At 40.8% G+C, this 20962-nt stretch overlaps 1 protein-coding gene and 1 pseudogene across 3 annotated transcripts in view; one reads left to right on the top strand and one right to left on the bottom strand.

Moving 5' to 3' along the window:
* Positions 1 to 20962, bottom strand: part of DIPK1A (divergent protein kinase domain 1A) — a 121228-nt gene that overhangs the window by 2991 nt on the left and 97275 nt on the right. For 2 of the 3 annotated variants that reach the window (XM_054476213.2, XM_054476224.2), the window contains exons 3-4: positions 5476 to 5583; positions 1851 to 2027 (exon numbers count right to left, since the gene is read on the bottom strand). In XM_054476213.2, coding sequence (XP_054332188.1) covers positions 1851 to 2027; positions 5476 to 5583 — 285 coding nt within the window. Of the gene's footprint in view, positions 1 to 1429; positions 1742 to 1850; positions 2028 to 5475; positions 5584 to 20962 lie in introns of those variants that run through there. The other variant, XM_063664722.1, reaches the window with a different exon arrangement.
* On the top strand, positions 852 to 975 carry LOC129023888 (small nucleolar RNA SNORA51; annotated as a pseudogene).

Raw genomic sequence — 20962 nt, 5'->3', positions numbered from 1 at the left:
GCGTGAGCCACTGCGCCCAGCCTATATTGGTATTTCTTTAAATTAAAAAAATAATTTGCAGAGTACCATTTTTTTTTTTTTTTTTTTGCATAGGAGGAACTGCTATGCTTTTTTCCCCGTTAATTTTAGTGACATGTAATAACTACAAATTTATGGGATACTGATGGGCACAATTGCTCAAGCCAGTAATTCCAGCACTTTGGGAAGCCAAGGTGGGCAGATAGCTTGAGCTCAGGAGTTCTAGACCAGCCTGGGCAACATGGTGAAACCCTGTCTATGCTTAAAAAAAAAAAAAACAAAAACCGTCTCTGCTGAAAAAAAAAACATGCTGGATGCGGTGGCTCACGCCTGTAATCCCAGCACTTCGGGAGGCTGAGGCAGGTGGATCACCATGAGGTCAGGAGTTCGAGACCAGCCTGGCCAAAATAGTGAAACCCCATCTCTACTAAAAATACAAAAATTAGCCAGGTGTGGTGGCAGGTGCCTGTAATCCCAGCTACTCGGGAGGCTGAGGCAGGAGAACTGCTTGAATCCGGGAGGCAAGGTTGCAGTGAGCCGAGACCATGCCATTGCACTCCAGCCTGGGCAACAGAGCGAGACTCTAAAAAAAAAAAAATTAGCCAGGTGCGGTGGAGCACCTGTGATCCCAGCTACTTGGAGGGCTGAGGCAGGAGGATGACTTCAACCCAGGAGGCTGAGGCTGCAATGAGCCGAGATCATGCCACTGCACACTCCAGCTTGGGCACCAGGGCAAGACCCTGCCAAAACCAAACCAAACCAAACCAAAACAAAACAAAAAAAACCAACCGTCTTTTAAAAAAAGACAGAAAAAAAAAAAAAAAAAAACCCCAGGCCTCCTGGTGCTTACCCCAGGCTGTGTTCTTATACTGACTGTATAGAATGAGGAGGTAAACTCCCATGTACACCTCAGCCCAGGCCATGTGCCTTGTCTATATTGTGAACGGGAGCACATAGAAAAAAAATTCATGGGATACAGAGTGATATTTCAATACACACATAGAATGTGTAATGATCAAATCAAGGTAATTAGCATATTTATGTCTCAAACAGTTATCATTGTGTTGTGAACATTCACAATCCTTTTAGTTTTTTGAAAATATCCAAAAATTATTAATCCCTTTACCCTATACTGCTATAGAACACTAGAACTTATTCTGCCTATCTAGCTGTAATTTTGTATCTGTTAACCAACCTCTCCTTATCCTCCTCTCCTCTGTACCCTTCCCAGCCTCTAATAACCACAATTCTAAGAGTATACTCATTTTATTTCACTTTTGAATTAATTTTCATGTCAAACTGTACAGCACTCCAATTAATTAATGAACTCCCTCCTCATATCTGGACATTTTTAGCTATCATAAATAATGTTAAAGTAAACATTCTCCAACACAGATTTCTTTTCTTTTTTTTTGAAACAGGGTCTTACTTTGTCATCCAGGCTGGGGTGCAGTGGTGAGATCTTGGCTCACTGCAACCTCGACCTCCCAGGCTCAAGCAATCCTCGCACCTCAGCCTCTCAAGTAGTTAGGACTACAGGCACATGCCACCACTCCTGGCATATATATATATATATATAGCTGAGGTCTTACTATGTTGCCCAGGCTGGACTTGAACTCCTGGGCTCAAGTGATCCTCCTGCCTTGGCCTCCCAAAGTGCTGGGATAACAGGCGTGAGCCACTGCACCTGGCCTCTTATAATTATTTCCTCAGGATGGAGAGCCTGATAGAGGTCAAAGAATATCAACATTTTAATGGCTTAGGATGAGGTCCTGCCAATTCCTCTGAAGAGTCCCATTTCACACTAGCAACATATGAATGGGTATGCTTACCTTAAAGAGACTATAGACCATTTCTTTAAATTTCTGTACAGTAGTTCCTCTAGTTGGCTTATCAAATAGCACTATTTCTTTTCTTGGTTCCAATTCAGTTCCAAAATCAAGATGAAGCGCTTGTTCCATTTGACATTTCACAACACCTGGTAGATTATCCCAAATCCCTAAATACATCTGTGTAAAAAAGAGTGGCAAGTTATGTATTATACTGAGTAGGGTCCTCCTCCTCTAAACAAAACAAAACAAGCATCAAACATTGAGGTTAAGGTGTGACTTTATTTTTGAACTACAAACTTGAAATCACACTCAAGATTTTTTCCTTAAACTAATTTTTTTTAAATTATAAGAGTAATGCATGCCTAAATATATTTTTCAAAAAGTCCAATGAGAAGGATGCAAGGCAAAAGCAAAATTCCCATTCTACTTCCATAACCCCACTTCCCCAGAATTAACTACTATTTAAGTATCTAGTTATTTATCAAACTAATATTATATAGTGTTAACTATGTCCTATGGTCTACTAATTTATTTTAGAGACAGGGTCTTGCTCTGTCACCCAGGCTGGAGTTCAGTGGCATAATCATAGCTCATTGCAGCCTCGAAGTCCTGAGCTCAAGGAATCTTCCTGCCTCAGTCTTCCAAGTAGCTAGGACTATAGGCATGTACCACTAAACCTGGCTAATTAAAAAATTTTTTTTGTAGAGATGGGGTCTTGCTGTATTGCTCAGGCTGGTCCTGAACTGCTAGCCTCAAGTGACCCACCCACCTCAGCCTCTCAAGTTGCTGGGATTATAGGCATGAGCCACCACACCTGGCTTTTACTGATTTATGTTATCATTTTAATCCTTGTACCAACCTTAGGTGGTAGGTACTATCATTATACTTATTTCATTGATGGGGAAACTGAAGCAGATACAGGTGAAGTAACATGCTGAAAAGAGCTGAGGTCTTTACCACTAGGATAGGTTGCCCCTCTTCTACATAAAAAAAAAAAAAAAAAAAGATCATATTAATTCTTAATATTAATCCAAACAAAACATTATTTCACTGCCTTGCTCCAAACCCTCTAATAAATTCCCATTTCAATTAAAGTCCAAAGTCCTTTCCATGACTGGTTGGGATCCATTTGAGCTAGCCTCGCCTATGTCTCCAACCTGATCTTGTACCACATACTCCGTTTCTCAAAGTCCCAGCTACACTGGTCTTTCTGTGACAGGTTGAAGCTATCATGCTTGTTTCTGCTTCCTGACCTGCTTCGCTTGCTGCTGGCTCTGCCTGGAGTGTACTCTCCCAGATCTTCACGTGGCTGGCTCCTTTACATCATTCAAGTCTCAGATCAGACATTGCATTTAGAACGCCTTCCCTGACCCCCTGTCTAGAATAGATCCTATTCCACCCCCAGGTCACCTATGACCCTGTTTCATTATCCTCATAGCCTTTTGCACTGTCTAAAATTATCATATTTATTTATTTATCAGCTCATTACTATCTGTCTCATCTCATATTAGAACACGAGGCCAGAGGCTTTATCTGTCTCCCTCAGTGCCTCAAACAGTGCCTGGCAAGCAGGAGACACTCAAATGTTGGACTTTGTTTTAGAAATTGTCTTTAACATGATTAATACTGTCAACTTAAAAATTATTTTAAATTTCTATAAGAATAATGTATATTTATATAGGAAAATTTAGGAACCATAAGATGAACATTAAAATGCAATTTTCCACTGCTCCAGATGTTTCGTTGTATTTTCTTCTACTCCAATTAGATATTCTATTGTTTTATTCTTATTTCTCTGATGAAAAGTAAGGTAGAATTTTTTTTATTATGTTCATCAGCTGTTTGGAGTTCTTTTGTGATTTAGTTCATCCTGTCCTTTGCCCATGCCTATGAATTTTTTATTAAGGTATAAGTTCAAATATTATTTCAGAAAGGTCTTCTCTGGTCACATCCTCTAAAGCACTTCTCACCATCCCTGACACTGCATTCTCTATCAATTTGCCCTCTGTATCTCCTACAGAACACACCATATTCTACAATTATTTTGTTTATTGATTTATCAACAGTACCTCCTGTCCCTCTGGGATCATGTAAGGTCTGTAAGGGAAGCAATCTTGTCTTTTTTTTTTTTTTTTTTGAGACAGGGTCTTACTCTGTCACCCAGGCTGGAGTGCAGTGACATGAACATGGCTCACTGCAGCCCTGACCTTCTGGGCTCAAGTGATTGTCCCACCTCAGCCTCCCGAGTAGCTGGGACCATAGGTGTATGCCACCACACCCAGCTAATATATATTTTTTGAGACAGAGTCTCGCTCTATTGTCCAGGCTGGAGTGCAGTGATGTGAGATCTTGGCTCACTGGAACCTCCGCCTCTCAGGTTCAAGTGATTCTTGTGCCTCAGCCTCTGGAGTAGCTGGGATTACAGGCATGCGCCACCACACCCGGCTAATTTTTTGTGTTTTTAGTAGAGATGGGATATCGCAATGTTGCTCAGGCTGGTCTTGAACGCCTGGCCCCAAGTGATCTACTGCCTCAGCCTCCCAAAGTGCTGGGATTACAGGTGTATGCCACCGTGCCTGGCCATCCAGCTAATTTTTGTATTTTTTGTAGAGACAGGGTTTTGCTATGTTGCTCAGGTAAGCCTCAAACTCCTGGACTAAAGCAATCCACCCACCTTGGCCTCCCAAAGTGCTGGGATTACAGGTGTGTGCCACAGGCCTGGCTGTCTGTATTTTTTTATTTTTATTTTTTATTTTTTGAGACACTCACTCACTCTGTCACCCAGGCTGGAGTACAGTGGTGGGACCATAGCTCACTGCAGCCTCAACCTCCTGGGCTCAAGCAGTCTTCCCACTTCGGCCTCCTGAGTAGCTAGAACTACAGGTGTGTGCCACCACACCTAGGTTTTTTGTTGTTTTTTTTTAATTTTGGAGAGACAGGGTCTCACTACATTGCCCAGGCTGGTCTCAAACTCCTGGGCTCAAGTGGTCCTCCCATCTCAGCCTCCCAAAGTGTTGGGATTACATGCATGAGCCACCGCACCAGGTTGCCTTAATCACCATTGTATTCCTGGTAACTGAAACAGCATCTAAGATCAAAGTGCTGACAGAAAAACAAAAACAAAACAAAACAGTGTCTGGAATATACTGGGGATAGATTATTAATATCTGTTGACTGGCCAGGTGCAGTGGCTCACATCTATAATCCCAGCACTTTGGGAGGCCAAGGCGGGTGGATTGCTTGAGCTCAGGAGTTCAAGACCAGCCTGGGCAACATGGCAGGACTCTGTTTCTACAAAAATACAAAAAATTAGCCAAGTGTGGTTGTGTGAGCCTGTAGTCCCAGCTACATGGGAGGCTGAGGTGGGAGGCTCACTGGAGCCTGGGAAGTGGAGGTTGCAGTGAGCAGAGATCTCACCACTATACTCCAGCCTAGACAACAGATCCTGTCTCAAAAAATTAAAATAAAATAAATGTCTGTTGAATGAATGAATCAAAGCATACAAAATTGAAATACATATAATGTCTCAAAGCTTTGGTTCAAGAATTCTTTTAATAATGCCTTTAATTTCTGGTAAAATTAGAGTACACTATAATTCTGGAATGTTTATTCATAATGTCCATACCTGATTGTTGGGCTTGGTGGATAAGCATTTTCCAAAGTAAAGAGTTTCTGTAACACAAAGGCTGTTACATGCAGGCCCATCAATAACTCCAGTCTTGTACTTGTCACACTAAAAACCAGGAAATAAAAAAGTAGTTAATAGAAAAATATTCATAAGAAGAAGCATAAAGAGATATCTATATCCTTTATGAGTAAGTTCTATGACAAAAAGAACTGAGGCTTTGGACTTAGACAGACCTGGACTTGATCTAAGCTCTGTTACTTATACCTATATGACTATGAGAAAGCTTGTTGCTGTTGGGGTGTGCGTAGAATTTTGAAACTATTTTTCCCACATGACATGGTCTAAGGGGTCTAATGTTACCTACTCCTTCCAAGAATAGAGGCACTCTATTTTTAAAAATGGTTCCGGTTTTAGGCCAGGCACCGTGGCTCATGCTTGTAATCCCAGCATTTTGGGAGGCCGAGGCTGGTGAATCATTTGAAGTCAGGAGTTCGAGACCAGCCTGGCTAACATGGTGAAACCCCATCTCTACTAAAATACAAAAATGAGCCAGGCGTGGTGGCGGGTGCCTGTAATCCCAGCTACTCAGGAGGCTGAGGCAGAAGAATCACTTGAGCCTGGGAGGCAGAGGTTGTGGTGAGCCGAGATCATGCCACTGCACTCCAGCCTGGGTGAGAGAGTGAGACCCTATCTCAAAAAAAAAAAAAAAAAAAAAAAAAAAACCTTCTGGTTTTAAAATAAATAAAGTTTAGAATAACAAAATAAAGTTACCTCTGTCATGTTGTCATCCTTGAGATCACCCAAAAACAAGAAAGGGAAGAAAACCCATCCACTCTCTGAAAAAATATGGTACCAATGAAACCCTAGGCACAATAAATGAGGATGACCTGCCAAATTCAGTGAAGATTACAGCAGAGCCTAGAATTATGCTGAGATTAAACACCTGCTGTGGTCCCCACTCTCAGACAAAGTTGGCAGAGCACCAAGTAGGTGGTACACCTGCAGAGCAGAACCATTATCCTGGTTGCAACAAAGGTTTAAGGGGCACAAGCTGTGGGAACTTTTACCAGAACTCTATTTGGTACCATGGAATAGTAAGATAAGACAGGCCTGAATGATAAAATCCTCAGAAATGTTCTCTTTGCTGGAGGCAGTCTGTTGACGAACTATGGTTGGGAGAGAGGGCCACAAACAGCTTCACTACCAGCTCAGTTCACTGGCCAGTTGCTTCCCGCACATGGCTGGCTGAAGGAGACCTCATTTCACTCAGTAATGAGTAATAATCAAAACCAAACAAGCAAAAGATCTATACAGCAAATCTACAAGAATTAGGAAGAATGGAATAGGAAAAGCAAATGTCAGATAAAAAAAAAATTTCTAGGCAGGGTGCAGTGGCTCACGCCTATAATCCCAGCACTTTGGGAGGCCGAGGAGGGTGGATCACCTGAGGTCAGGAGTTCGAGATGAGCCTGACAAACATGGAGAAACCCCGCCTCTACTAAAAATACAAAATTAGCTGAGCGTGGTGGCGCATGCCTGTAATCTCAAGTATTCAGGAGGCTGCGGTGGAAGAATCGCTTGAACCCGGCGGGGCGGAGGTTGCAGTGAGCCGAGATCACACCATTGCACTCCAGCCTGGGCAAGAAGAGCGAATCTCCATCTCAAAAAAAAAGAAAAAAATTTCTAGAAGAATGTTGCTATGAAACAGACCAAACATATTGTTATGAATTTAAAGGACTTACTGAACCAGTTTAAAATAAGACTTCAAAGCAGAAGAAATGATGAGGCAATAGAAGGAAGTTTAAAATAAGCTAACAGAACTCAGACAGGAAGGAAAATAAAACATCTAGAAATAAAAGCCACATTATAAATGAGGGGAAAGACAAACAGGGATAAAACACAGTAAGATTTAGGAGGACTAGGCCAGGCATGGTGGCTCATCCCTGTAATAACAGCACTTTGGGAGGCTGGGCAGGCAGATCGCTTGAGCTCAGGAGTTTGAGAGCAGCCTGGGCAATACAGCAAGACCCCATCTCTACAAATAATACAAAAGAATTAGCTGGGTGTGGGGGACATACATGTAGTACTAGCTACTTGGGAGGCTGAGGTAGGAGGATTGCTTGAGCCTGGAAGGCAGAGGTTGCAGTGAGCCAAGATCACACGACTGTACTCCAGCCTGGGTGACAGAGTGAGACCCTGTCTTAAAAAAAACAAAAACAACAACAACAACAAAAAACTTTGGAGGCCAAGGTTGAGAAATGTAAGCAAAATGAAATGGAAATTTAAAAATAAATAAAATGAATTTAAGATAAATGTATAGATATAAAAGACAAAGTATATCCACCATATCCATATGAAGGAGAATGGGAACAAGTGGAAAAGAAAAAATATTCAAAGTAGAATTCAAGGGAAACTTCACATAAATTAAAACACTTTAATCTACAGATTGAAAGGACATACAATGAATGTCCCAAGAAAAACTGACAAGAATGACCCCTGTGACATATCCCACTAAGGTTCACTGGACTTCAAAAATAAGTTATCCTTTGAGCATCCAGGCAAAAAGATCAAGGCACCTTTAAGGGGAAACCAATCAGATTGGCCCCAGATTTCTCCATAGCCACATTCAATAGTAGACAACAGTGGTGCAATGCCAGCGGAGGCTTTGGGAAAGGAAGTGAGACTCGCCTGTGTTCTAATAGTCTCATCTGTGAAGGGGATGTTAATAGGTCTTAATTTACAGTATCATTATGAGGATTAAATAGTGTAAGTATAGATAACCTGTGACTTTAAAAAGTGCTCAATCATAGCTATTACTATTTTACATAGCTGAACTTTCTTTCAGTAGGCACCAAATGTTTTTGAACACCTAAGGTTCAGAAAATATAATTTCCATGAGCATCTCTTGAAGAAATGATTAGAGAAGGAATTTCAGCCAACAAAGAGATGAATGGAGAAATGGAACATGAAGGCCAGTTGAAATGGACTGGAATGAAAACAGCTCAGGTAACTGAATTAATAAAAACTGATTTTTTTTTTTGTTTTTTTGAGAGAGTCTCACTCTGTTGCCCAGACTGGAGTGCAATGGCACAATCATGGCTCACCACAGCCTCGACCTCCCAGGCTCAAGTGATCCTCTTGCCTCAGTCTCCTGAGTAGCTGGGACTACAAGAATGTGCTACTATGCCTGGTTAATTTTTAAATTTTTTGTAGAGATGGGGTTTCACTTTGTTGCCCAGGCTGGTTTCAAATTCCTGGGCTCATGTAAGCTTCCCACCTCAGCCTCCCAAACTGCTAGATCTACAGGCATGAGCCACTGTGCCTGCCAATAAAAACTGTTAATATAATACCTGATAGTAGGTGCTTCTTATGTGTCAGGCATTGTTCCTAGCACTATACATTTATTACCATGACAACAACCCTGGGAGGTGGAACCTAATAACCATTAAAAGATAAGAAAACAGAAACAGAAATATCTGTTAAGTAATTTGTTCACAACTACAAAATAATAAAGCCAGGATTCTAACCCAGTCAGTTTGGCTCCAGAGCCCACTCTCTTAATGACTATTGTATATTGCTCAGAATGGCACAGGCTCCTCAGGCCTGCCTTCTGTACCCTCCTACCAATACTCCTTACAGTTTGCTTTGAGGATAAGGGCAGTCCTGATAGAGATCAAGAGCCCTGCCCATGTGCAGAGTTAAGTGTCAACACCAAGGCACTGTTGCCCTTCAGCTAGTAGTAGTGGAGAAGTTCCTGGACAAGCCCTTGGCTATGACCTGGTTTCTCTTTCAGATCTGTCTGTAGCTAAGAATATTAAGTTTCATCTTCAGGAGAGGAGCAAAGCAATCTAGTTCTTAAACTCAAGTTTGGGAGGCCACTTGGGAGAGGCCCAATGCCTTTCTTCCATCTGGTCAACCTCTGGGGATATTTTAGAAAATGCAGAACCATCTGTTAGGCATATCTCCTTGGTAGCAGATGGCCAGCAATTTCATTGGCATGTTTCTTCCTTGATGCAAAGGTGATGGGAAGTTTGAGGCCTCATTAGGAGGAGCTTGAGTGAAAGCTCCTGTAGGTATGGTTTAGGGTTTCCAAGGAAGTTATATCATATGGACCACATTCTCTGACCACAAATAAATAAAAAATAAGTGGAAGAAAAAAAGTCAAGTTGAAGTCCCATAGCTCAAACATGGCCCACTGCGAAAGAAAAGAGAAAAAAAAAATGACCAAAAAACTGTACAATTTTTTTAAAAAGTAAAAAGTAAAACAAAAAAAACAACAACATATGTTTGGAAACTAAAAAGCACATTCCTAAATAATTTGTGGGTTAAAGTAGAAATTACCATGGAAATGCAGAAATATTTAGAAGTGAACAACAATACAAGTATATATATCAAAACTTGTGGGAGGCAGCCAAAGCAGTTCTTAGAGTGAAAATTATAGCAATTTCCAAATTTAAACGCAATGATGAAAAAACCAAGATACTGAATATAAATAATCACTCAACTACAGAGACTTAAAAAACCAACCAACCAACCAAACAAACAAAAAAAACCCAACAGACCGGCTCAGTGGCTCACAACTGTAATCCCAGCACTTTGGGAGATCAAGGCAGGAGGACTGCTTGAGGCCAGAAGTTTAAGACCAGCCTAGGCAACATAGTGAGACTTCATCTCTAAAAAAAATTTTTTTAAAAAAATTAGCCAGGCATGGTGGTGTGTGCCTGTAGTCCCAACTACTCAGGAGGGTGAGGAAGGAGGATCCCTTGAACCCATGAGGTTGAGGCTGCCACGATCATGCCACTGTACTCCAGCCTAGGCAACAAAGTGAGACTCTGTCTCTAAGAAAAAAAAAAGAAAACCCAACAATAATGAAAATAAACTCTCGAAGTAGGAGAAACGAAATAATAAATGAAGAAATAAATGGAAAAAAAATCAGGCCAGGTGTGGTGGCTCACGTCTATAATCCCCAGCACTTTGGGAGGCTGAGGAGGGTGAATCACTTGAGTCCAGGAGTTCCAGACCAGACTGGGCAACATGGCAAAACCTTGTATCTACAAAAAATACAAAAATTAGCCAGGTGTGGATGCACACCTGTGTCCTAGCTACTCAGGAGGCTGAGGTGGGAGGATGGCTTGAGCCTTGGAGGTCAAGGCTGCAGTGAAATGTGATCGTGCCACTGCACTCCAGCCTGAGTGACAGAGTGAGACCCTGTCTCAAAATAAATAAATAAATAAAAATAAAAAGGTAGTTCTTTGAAAACTTTACCAAAAAAGATACACCTTTAGCAAGACTGATTATGAGAAAAAGAGGAGAAACAAATAAACATTATTAGGAAAGAAAAGAGTAGTGATGGCAAAAAAAAGAAACAATTTATGGTAATACATTTGAAATAAACAATTTTTCTAGAAAAATATACATAATAGAAAGTCATGCAGGAACAAACAAAAAAGCTGAATTAGATTAATACATATAAAAAAATTGAATCAATAACCAAAAATGTTTCCTTCCAAAGAAAGCAGGCCAATAACTCTATAAGAGATTAATTCATTTATTTATTATTATTATTATTATTATTATTATTATTGTTTGAGACGGAGTTTCGCTCTTGTTGCCCAGGCTGGAGTGCAATGGCGCAATCTCGGCTCACTGCAACCTCCGCCTCCTGGGATCAAGCGATTCTCCTGCCTCGGCCTCCCAAGTAGCTGGGATTACAGGTGTCCACCACCAAGCCCAGGTAATTTTGTATTTTTAGTAGAGATGGGGTTTCTCCATGTTGGTCAGTCTGGGCTCGAACTTTCGACCTCAGGTGATCCACCCGCCTTGGCCTCCCAAAGTGCTGGGATTACAGGCGTGAACCACTGCGCCCAGTCTTGAGCGATTAGTTTTAAGGAAGGAAAAAAAGAAAAGGAAAAGAAGAGAAAAGACAAGACAAGACAAGATGTGACGCAGGCCAGGGTACAGTCTTGGAAGGACTGCAGCATGCCATCTAGGTGCAGTACTGGGAGATTTGCCATCCAGATGCAGTTTGTGAGAGTGGAAAATGGGTAAGAATGTTAACGCCCCTCAACAGGAGAATGGTTGAATAAAGTGGTATATTCATAGTACAAAATACTATGCAGTCATTAAAATGAAATAATTAGGCCCAGGCATATCAACATAATGTGAAATAGAAACAATTTCAGAATGACGTGAGCAGTTTAGTACCATTTATTAAAGTTTAGATATATGCAAACATAAACATAGTAGTTATGTACCCCTGCCACATGCAGTGAAAGTAGAAAAACATCATGGCAAAAACCCATACCAAATTCAAGATGGTGGTTCCTCTAAAGAGGGAGGAAGGAGAATATCAGGCAGGATAAGAGGAGCTTCAACTATACCTGTAATGTTTTACTTCTTTTTAAAAATGAAGCAAATATGGCAAAAGGTTAAGATTTGTTAAGAAGGTGGTAGATACACAGAGTTTGTCATATTGTTTTTTTTTTTTTTTTTTCTGAGATGGAGTTTCACTTTTGTCACACAGGCTGGAGTGCAGTGGCGTGGTCTTGGCTGACTGCAACCTCTGCCTTCCCGGTTCAAGTGATTCTCCTGCCTCAGTCTCCCGAGTAGCTGGGATTATAGGAACCTGCCACCAGGCCCAGCTAATTTTTGTATTTTTAGTAGAGATGGGGTTTCACCATGTTAGCTAGGCTGGTCTGGAACTCCTGACTTCAGGCGATCTGCCTGCCTCGGCCTCCCAAAGTGCTGGGATTACAGGAGTGAGCCACCGTGCCCGGCTGTCATATTGTTTTTTATAAGCCAATACTGTTCTATGAGATTTGCATGTATATATCTTAAATTCCCAAAATCTCCCTATGGAATAGGTATTACCATTATCTCCATTTTATTGATAAAGAAACTGAGGCAAGAGAGGTTAAGAAGAGGGTAAGAAATTTACAGAGAGCAGGTTAATGGCAGAGTTGGAACCTGAGCCCAGATAGTCTGCCTCCAGAGCCTGTTCTTTTAACCACTAAAGTAACAGAACCAGGATTATTTATGTTGGAGAGGAGCATGCAGAGCAGGTTTAGCACTGACTGTGTCAGATACCCCTCCCGAGTGCACCCACTAAAGGTGTCTCTGGTCATTTCCTCCACACAAGCAACTCACAACAGGGCTAGGACTTTCATCCTTGTTTCCTGAGGACTTTGTACAATGCCTGACGCATAATCAAATACAGATAAAAAAGCACTTGCCAAATGGATGAATGAAGTGTATGCTGGGTTTTTATCCGGAAGTAGGGCACTCTATCATGAACAATTCATGGGATTGGACTTAAAGAGTGATATCCTTCCACTGTCCTGATCTTGGGCTCCTGAATCTTAAACACTTCATCTTAACTCTGTTCAATGTCAGGACTTAAACATGACTCTTTCCACAACCATCTTTCAATAATCATCTTGGGAGTTTATATTTCTTTCCTGACACTATTTTCTTCCTCCATTCTTTCTGTATATTCTGAAATCTAACATTATTTGTGTCCAAGTTATCTTCCCTTGTGGAAAGCTGGATGATTTGAAGGCAGATACTTGGTTACATTCATCTTCAAACCTCCCCTCCTCTCTAGCACACAGCACAGTTTGGTATTTAAGTGTTCAGTAAATGTTTATTAAATAACCAACATAAATAGTGGCTTTGGCTTTAAAATCTCATTGAGGATTAAAGTGCATACTTTTCTATAATATTTAATACATTTTTTTTTAAAGCACAAACCAGGTAGCTCATTAGTAAACTTACTGGGAAGCAGTAAAGACTAGTCTGGCATTCAGCTACAAGACAAATTCTAGTTCTGAGAAAAAACCTCAAGCCAACCCTTCATCAAAGAGGTAGTTACAACGAGCAGGCTCTTCCACTTATGGCTTACATCACAAACCAAAAGCAAATTTCCCACATGCTTGTATAGAAAGGATGGTTGGCCACGTACTGTTTTGTTTTGTTTTGTTGTTTTTCAGGCACAGCCACAGACACAAACTGTAATTACTGTCAGTAAAACGATATTCTAAATAAAAAGACACAGAAATTATAGAGAATGTTCCAGTTTACCATAGGATAATCAGCGAAAACATCAGTTTTTCCTGTTCTAAGATTGTTCTTTACTCCCGCGATTCTCCTAAATGCCTCTCTTGCCTGCACTTACCTCATCAAACCAGGAGATGGCACTCTTTAGTCTTATTTGACGAAAACCACCCGAGTTGAATGAATAATTTCATGAACTATGGAAACTGTACCACAAGGGGGCAATAACAATGAACAGATGTATACTACTAGGTTTTAAGTAATTTTCTAAGATTTGTGTTCTAAAAATGTATTTCAGACAAACTCATCAATTTTTCCTAAGGAAAAAAATAGCAGAGTTGGGTTCTTAACAATGCCTGAAAATCTTCCACGTCTCTCGTCAACACCCTCTCCCGTTCCCCGTATCAACGATACTAAATCTTCACCATTTTCTAGACTTGCACTTCATGTTCACGTTCTCATCCTCTCTCTCTCAGCCATTAAAAGTGCTCAAATCTCTCTCTCCCCTGCCCGCAGCACACACATCCTCTCCACTCTTTCCTTCCGTCGGTTATAATAGTGTCTGCAGTTTATTTTAAAATTCCTCAGCACACAGAGTTTAATATACGTGTGTAAGTTATAGTCCAGATGTCTCTCATATCCAAATCAGGAATGCACAGGTGCTTGGCTAGGCCTGTAATCAGGAAGCCAATGCTCGAGGCAGCTACTCTAAGCGCTTCTATATTCCTTATCTCCTTACTTTGATCAAGATTGGTCAATTTCTGAGACTTTTGTTAATCAGGAAATCTGGCTTTTATTGGTGAAATTTGTGGTTTTCTCTTGAGACAGGGTCTCACTCTGTCACCCAGGCTGGAAATGCAGTGGCATGATCACAGCTCACTGCAGCCTTGACTTCCTGGGCTCAAGCAATCCTCCCACCTCAGCTTCCTAAGTAGCTAGGATTACACGTGCATGCCACCACCCTGGCTAATTTTTTATTTTTAGTAGAGACGGTGTGTCAATTTGTTGCCAAGGCTGGTCTCAAGCTACTGGTCTCAAGCAATCTGCCTGCCTTGGTCTCCCAAAGTGCTGAGATTACAGGCATAAGCCACTGCACCTGGCCTGTGGTTTGTTAAATAGCATGATAAATGGATGGATAAATATTATAAATGAATGATAATTGGTAAAATTAAAGGTATCTAAGATATGTGGATTGGCTAAAATATGAGATATTCCATACCTTTTAATGAAGAGGGTTCAAGAACTAGTTGAGGCTATAATCTTTACCTTTAGGGAGGTACCTGGAGCTAACAGTTTTACAGTTAGAGGTTCTCAAACTTTAGAGAGCTTCAGATTGCACGGAGGGCTGATTAAAACACAGTTTGCTGGACCTGTCTCAGAGTTTCTGGACTCAGTAGGTCTTGGATTAGGCTGAAAATATGCATTAATTTTAAGTGCCCATGCTGGCCTAAGAGACCACGTACTGAGAATTATTGGTTCAGAATTTCTAGTGGCCTGATGCTAATTATAAGGAAACACAAGCCTGCCTTTGAAGTATCATTGCTTTTGTCTTGACTAAATCTTTCATGCAAGTTGATAGAGCACTTAAAAAGGCAGACTTAGGGGCCGGACACAGTGGCTCACACCTATAATCCCAGCACTTTGGGAGGCCAAAGCAGGTGGATCACCTGAGGTCAGGAGTTCGAGACCAGCCTGGCCAACATGGTGAAACCCAATTTCTACTAAAAATACAAAAAAAAAAAAAAAAAAAAAAAGCCAGGTGTGGTGGTGTGCACCTTAGTCCCAGCTACTGGGGTGGCTGAGACAGGAGAATCGCTTGAACCCAGGAGGAGGAGGTTATAGTGGGCCAAGATTGTACCACTGCACTCCAGCGTGGGCGACAGAGCAAGGCTGCATCTCAAAAAAAAGAAACAAAAAGGCAGAGTTAGAACTTTAATAAGTTTACAGGCAGATTATATGAAATGTTTCATGATTGCTTGAAAATAAATTTATTTATTGCAAATAAAATGTTTTATGACTGAATAAATGTCTACATGTCTAGCAGAAATTGCTTTCATTACAACCTAGTAGTAAGGTTGTATGGGGGTACTTAATCCTCACTTATATCAAACATCGGTGGATTCTGTTCCTTCCCTCCCTCCTTCCCAATCTCTATGTCTTTTATTTTTTTTCTTGACTTATTACAGTGACTAGGATATTCAGTAATATGTGGAATAGAAATGACAATGTATATCCTTGCTTTGATCCTAATATCAGTGATTATATATTCAGACTTTCACCATTACATATGATGTTGGCTGTGGGTTTTTCATAAATGTCTTTTATCAGGTTAAGAAAGTTCCCTTCTATTCTTAGTTTGCTAAGAATTGATTGAATTTTGTCAAATGCATCCATTTAGATAATCATATATTAATAGTTTTTCTATTCTCTCTCTCTCTTTCTTTCTTTCTTTTTTTTTTTGAGACAGGGTCTCACTCTGTCACCCAGACTGTAGTGCAATGGTGTGATCTCGGCTCACTGCAACCTCTGCCTCCTGGGTTCCGGCAATTCTTGTGCCTCAGCCTCCCGGGTAGCTGGGATTGCAGGCAAGAACAACCAGGCATGGCTAAATTTTGTATTTCTAGTAGAGACGGGTTTTTGTCATGTTGCCCAGGCTGGTCTCTAACTCTTGGCCTCAAGTGATCCACCCACCTTGGCCTCCCAATGTGCTGGGATTACATGCGTGAGCTGCTGCGCTCAGCCAATACTCATAACAGTTTTAACAATGATCTCTGACTTGCAAATTTTAGTCCTTATATTATTTCACCTTCTTCAGCATTTGTCCTGGTTGACCACACTGTTTTAAAACTCTTTCCTATGGCTTCTCTCTTCATGTTTTCCTCCTCCTTCTCTAGCAACTCTTTTTAATCTTTTTTGAGACAGGGTCTCACTCTGACGCCCAGTCTGGAGTGCAGTGGTGTTATCACACCTCACTGTAGCCTTGACCTCCCTGGGCTCGGGTGATCCTCCCACCTCGGCCTCCCAAGTAGCTGGGACTATAGGCACGCGCTACCACACCCAGCTAAGTTTTGTATTTTTTGTAGAGACAAGGTTTCACCATATTGCTCAGGCTGATCTTGCAAACCACCTGTCTAGCAACTCTTTATAAGTGTTCTTTATGGAATTCTCTTCCTTTCTCACTATCTTAAGTATTAGTGTTTTCCAGGGTTTTGTTCCATTTTCCTTGTGTTCTCTGTATACCATCATCAGTGACATTCCCACAGCTCTGAGGAATCCTGGCTCTATCCCAGCCTAGGCCTTTTTCGTGAATTAAATATCCAAGTGCTACCTGAACATCTCTTGTCTCGATTTGGATAACCTAAAAGCAATTCACACTCAATCTATCAAAGACTGAACCCATCACACCCTACCCTCCTCTGTCCCAAGGTTGTCCTCCTTTATGGCCTACCTCAGTGGAAGGTGCCATCAACCACCTAGGCACTGAGGGAGGAAGCAGTGAGTTGTCCTAAATTTCTTGTTCTTCCTCATTTCCCCAAACTCAACTGGTCACCAATTGCTGGCAATTATTTCCTTCATATCCTTTGAGGCTGTTTCATCCCTTCCATTCCCACTGTCAATGCCATAGTTTAAACCCTCGTCACTTTGTGCCTGGATTATTACCACTGCCATAAAACAGATCCCCCTGCTTGTGCTGTCTCCTATCTAATCCACCCTCTCCAATACAAGTAGTGAAATTTTTCTAAAACATAAATCGGATCCATCACTTCCCTGCTTAAAAACTTCTACTGACTCTCTACTGCTCTGAAGGTAAAAGGCAAACTCCTTACCATGAGATACAAGGTCTGTTATGAGTTTGACCCTGCTTCCTTCACCTCTGCAAACTGTCGTTCATCTTCTCTGCTCCAGCTATGCTATGCCTGGAATGTAGCATTATTTCTCATGTTTGTAGCTTTGCACATGCCTCCTTCTGTCTGCAATGCTCATTGATCAAAATTCAGCTCAGATGTAACCTTTTCCAGAAAGCCTTCTGGGACCTTCTTCATTAGGGTTGCCGAGCAAAATACTGCTTAGAATATACTTATGCTGAAAAATTATTGTTGTTTATTGGCAATATTTGGGATATACTTATACTCAAGGTAGTCCTAGTTTATTTTAAATTCGAATGTGACTGAGCATCTTTATTTTTAATTGCTACATCTAGCAACCCTAACCCCAGTCTCACTTATGTGCTCCTCCTTTTTATTTTTCCATATCCCCTACTAGTCTGTAAGCATCTTCAGGGCAGGGATACCTCTCATCTCTGTATCCCCAGGCTCAAGCACAGTGCAGTAAGCAGACAACAAATATTTAACTGAAATAAAATGTTTTATTGCTGGCTTGTCTTTTCTAAGTTGGCTTTAACCCTTAGTCTCTTTCTTGCTTCACAGGAATGAGCTAATCCTAACAGTGATACTGCCTGTCCCAGGATTACAAGAAATATCACAAAATATAAGAGAGTGTAGCATAAGACATGAAGGCCACCAGAAGTGCTACTATGATTTAAGATTGGCCAGGCAGTGGTGGCTCATGCCTACAATCCCAGCACTTTGGGAGGCTGAGGCGGGGGAAATCAATTGAAGCTAAGAGTTCAAGACTAGGCTGGGCAACATAGAAAGACCCCTGTCTCTACCAAAAAAAAAAAAAAAAAACCCACAAAAATTAAAATAAAATAGAGATTTCCTTAGAATAGGGTTTATGTGTGTTAAGATTTGAAATAAATCTGTTTAATAAATTTTTTATAAGTTCATAAACACTTAAGTTGGTATAAAGGGAAAAAGGCTATACTTTTCTTAAAACGAAAAAAGCTTGTACTTTAAAACTGTGTGTTCCGGCCAGGTACGGTGGCTCACACCTATAATCTCAGCACTTTGGGAGGCCGAGGAGAGGATCACTTGAGGTCGGTCAGGAGTTCAAGACCAGCCTGGTCAACATGGTGAAACCCCGTCTCTACTAAAAATATAAAAAAATTAGCTGGGCGTGGTGGCGTATGCCTGTAATCCCAGCTACTCAGGAGGCTGAGGCAGGAGAATCTCTTGAACCCAGGAAGTGAAGATTGCAGTGAGCTGAGATGTGCCACTGCACTCCAGCATGGATGACACAGTGAGACTCCATCTCAAAAAAACCAAAAAACAAAAAAACGAAAACAAAAAAACCCAGTATGTTCCAAGTAGGACTGGTTCAGTATATTTTAAAAACACAGGATAATGGCAGAAAATAAACTTTTCAAGTTAAATAATAATTGATCCTAAGCAAAGGCAAAGCTAAATGAAATACAGTTAGCTATATATCACTATCTAATTGAAAACATGGTTCCAAATATCTTAAATTTAGTATATCTTATGTTAGTTGCCTTAAGCAATAAACCATTACCCAAGAAATCAAATTTCAAAAGAGACTGTAATAACATTTGGAGGCCCTTTTATTTTGTAATACTTCCATTTAAAAGATGTGCTCATATAATGGCCACAAAGGTTTGCTAGAGTAATGTAGTGAGTAATTCCTCATTATTACCCAGGTAGAAACTTAGAACTTGCTTACATAGAGGAATATGTCAGAAGAGATCAATATTAAACAATGTGGTCCTGAGAAATGTATAGAAGGGAAATATTCTTCTCTGCCTCTTTTTTTCCCTTTATGAAAGAACCCAACAAACAAAATATGCTGTGTCAAGAGAATCTTACCTACAAATCTTACTTACAAAGTCAAACTGTGAAATTTCTTTATGGGTAGACACCAGATAGGATTTGCTGAAATAATGAATAAATTAGTGATTTCTATAATCAGAGAAAATGTAAAAAAAAATGATATAACAAGGCCGGGCACAGTGGCACACACCTATAATCCTAGCACTCTGGAAGGCCAAGGTGGGCAGATTACCTGAGATCAGGAGTTTGAGACCAGCCTGGCCAACGTGGCAAAATCCTGTCTCTACTAAAAATACAAAAAAATTAGCTGGGCATACTGGTGTGTGCCTGTAATCCCAGCTACTCAGGAGGCTGAGGCAAGAGAATTGCTTGAACCCAGGAGGCAGAGGTTGCAATGAGCTGAGATTGCGCCACTGCACTCCAGCCTGGGCTACAGAGTGAGACGCCGTCTCAAAAAAAAAAAAAAAAAAAAGATATAACATACTATATAGCCAAGAACATTGACTCAAACCTGTAATCCCAGCTACTCAGGATATCTAGGTGGGAGGATCGCTTCAGGGCAGGAGTTGGAGATCAGCCTGGGCAACACAGTGATAACCCATCTCTAATAAAAATTTTAAAAATTAGCTGGGCATGGTAGCTCATGCCTGTAGTCTCAGCTACTTGGGAGGCTGAGGTGGGAGGATCCCTGGAGCCCAGGAATTCAAGGCTGCAGTGGGCTATGATCCTGCCACTACACTCCAGCCTGGGTGGCAGAGAGGGATCCTGTCTCCAAACAAAACAAAAAAAGAAACCCCTCCCCCACCATATTATATAATTAGCTTGATGGAAAAAGAAAAAGCATAACTGAAAAAAAAATGGATTTTTCCAAGCGCATCTAATTAGGGTTAGTCGTTGCTCTCATTTTTAGATAGTTCTCGTTTCCTACAACTTTTATAAGTTAACATTGGCTTTTCTGGGTGTACCATTCCCACTCCATTTCCCTTCTTGGAGTTTTAAAAGCCTATTATCCATCTCACTAGAGTCAAGCCCTAAATAATGGATGATGACGGTGGAAAGTTTCATATTTTTACTAAAACTGAAAACGGTAAACTTGAATTCAAACTGCAAACTAATGTACGATGTGCAAAATTAATCTCAGTTCTGGTTCCTACCTTATAGCATTACCCTAAATCTTTTAACAAACATTATCCATTGGTTAGAGAAAACATCTCAGGAAAATAATACTAATATTATATAGTGATTTCCAATGTTGAAACGATATACTTGATTAATAGATTAATATGCACTGTACATAATTTATATGAAATGCATATATAATTTGTTCAACTTTCTGTTCGTTTTTAGAATTTACTACAAAAAGACAAAAGAGAAAAATATATTAATTTATAGGCAATTAAAAGCCCCAACCAAGGCTGTGGTTCAGTGGCTACTAACACATAGTTCTGGGAATTTTCTGGTCTAGTGTTAATCAGATATAAAAAGAAACCTCCAAAAATCTGGGGTTTTTTTTTTGTTTGTTTTTGGAGACAGAGTCTCTCACTGTCGCCCAGGCTGGAGTGCAATGGCATGATCTCAGCTCACTGCAACCTCCGCCTCCCGGGTTCAAGTGATTCTCCTGCCTCAGCCTCCTGAGTAGCTGGGATTATAGGCATGTGCCACCAGGCCCGGCTAATTCTTGTATTTTTAGTAGAGATGGGTTTTCACCATGTTGGCCAGGATGGTCTCGAACTCCTGACCTCAGGTGA

Source organism: Pongo pygmaeus, chromosome 1 (genome assembly GCF_028885625.2).
Source record: "Pongo pygmaeus isolate AG05252 chromosome 1, NHGRI_mPonPyg2-v2.0_pri, whole genome shotgun sequence".
Taxonomy (NCBI): Eukaryota; Metazoa; Chordata; class Mammalia; order Primates; family Hominidae; genus Pongo; species Pongo pygmaeus.
Note: the sequence above shows the minus strand (reverse complement) of the source record. Positions and strands in the feature narration are given on the sequence as shown.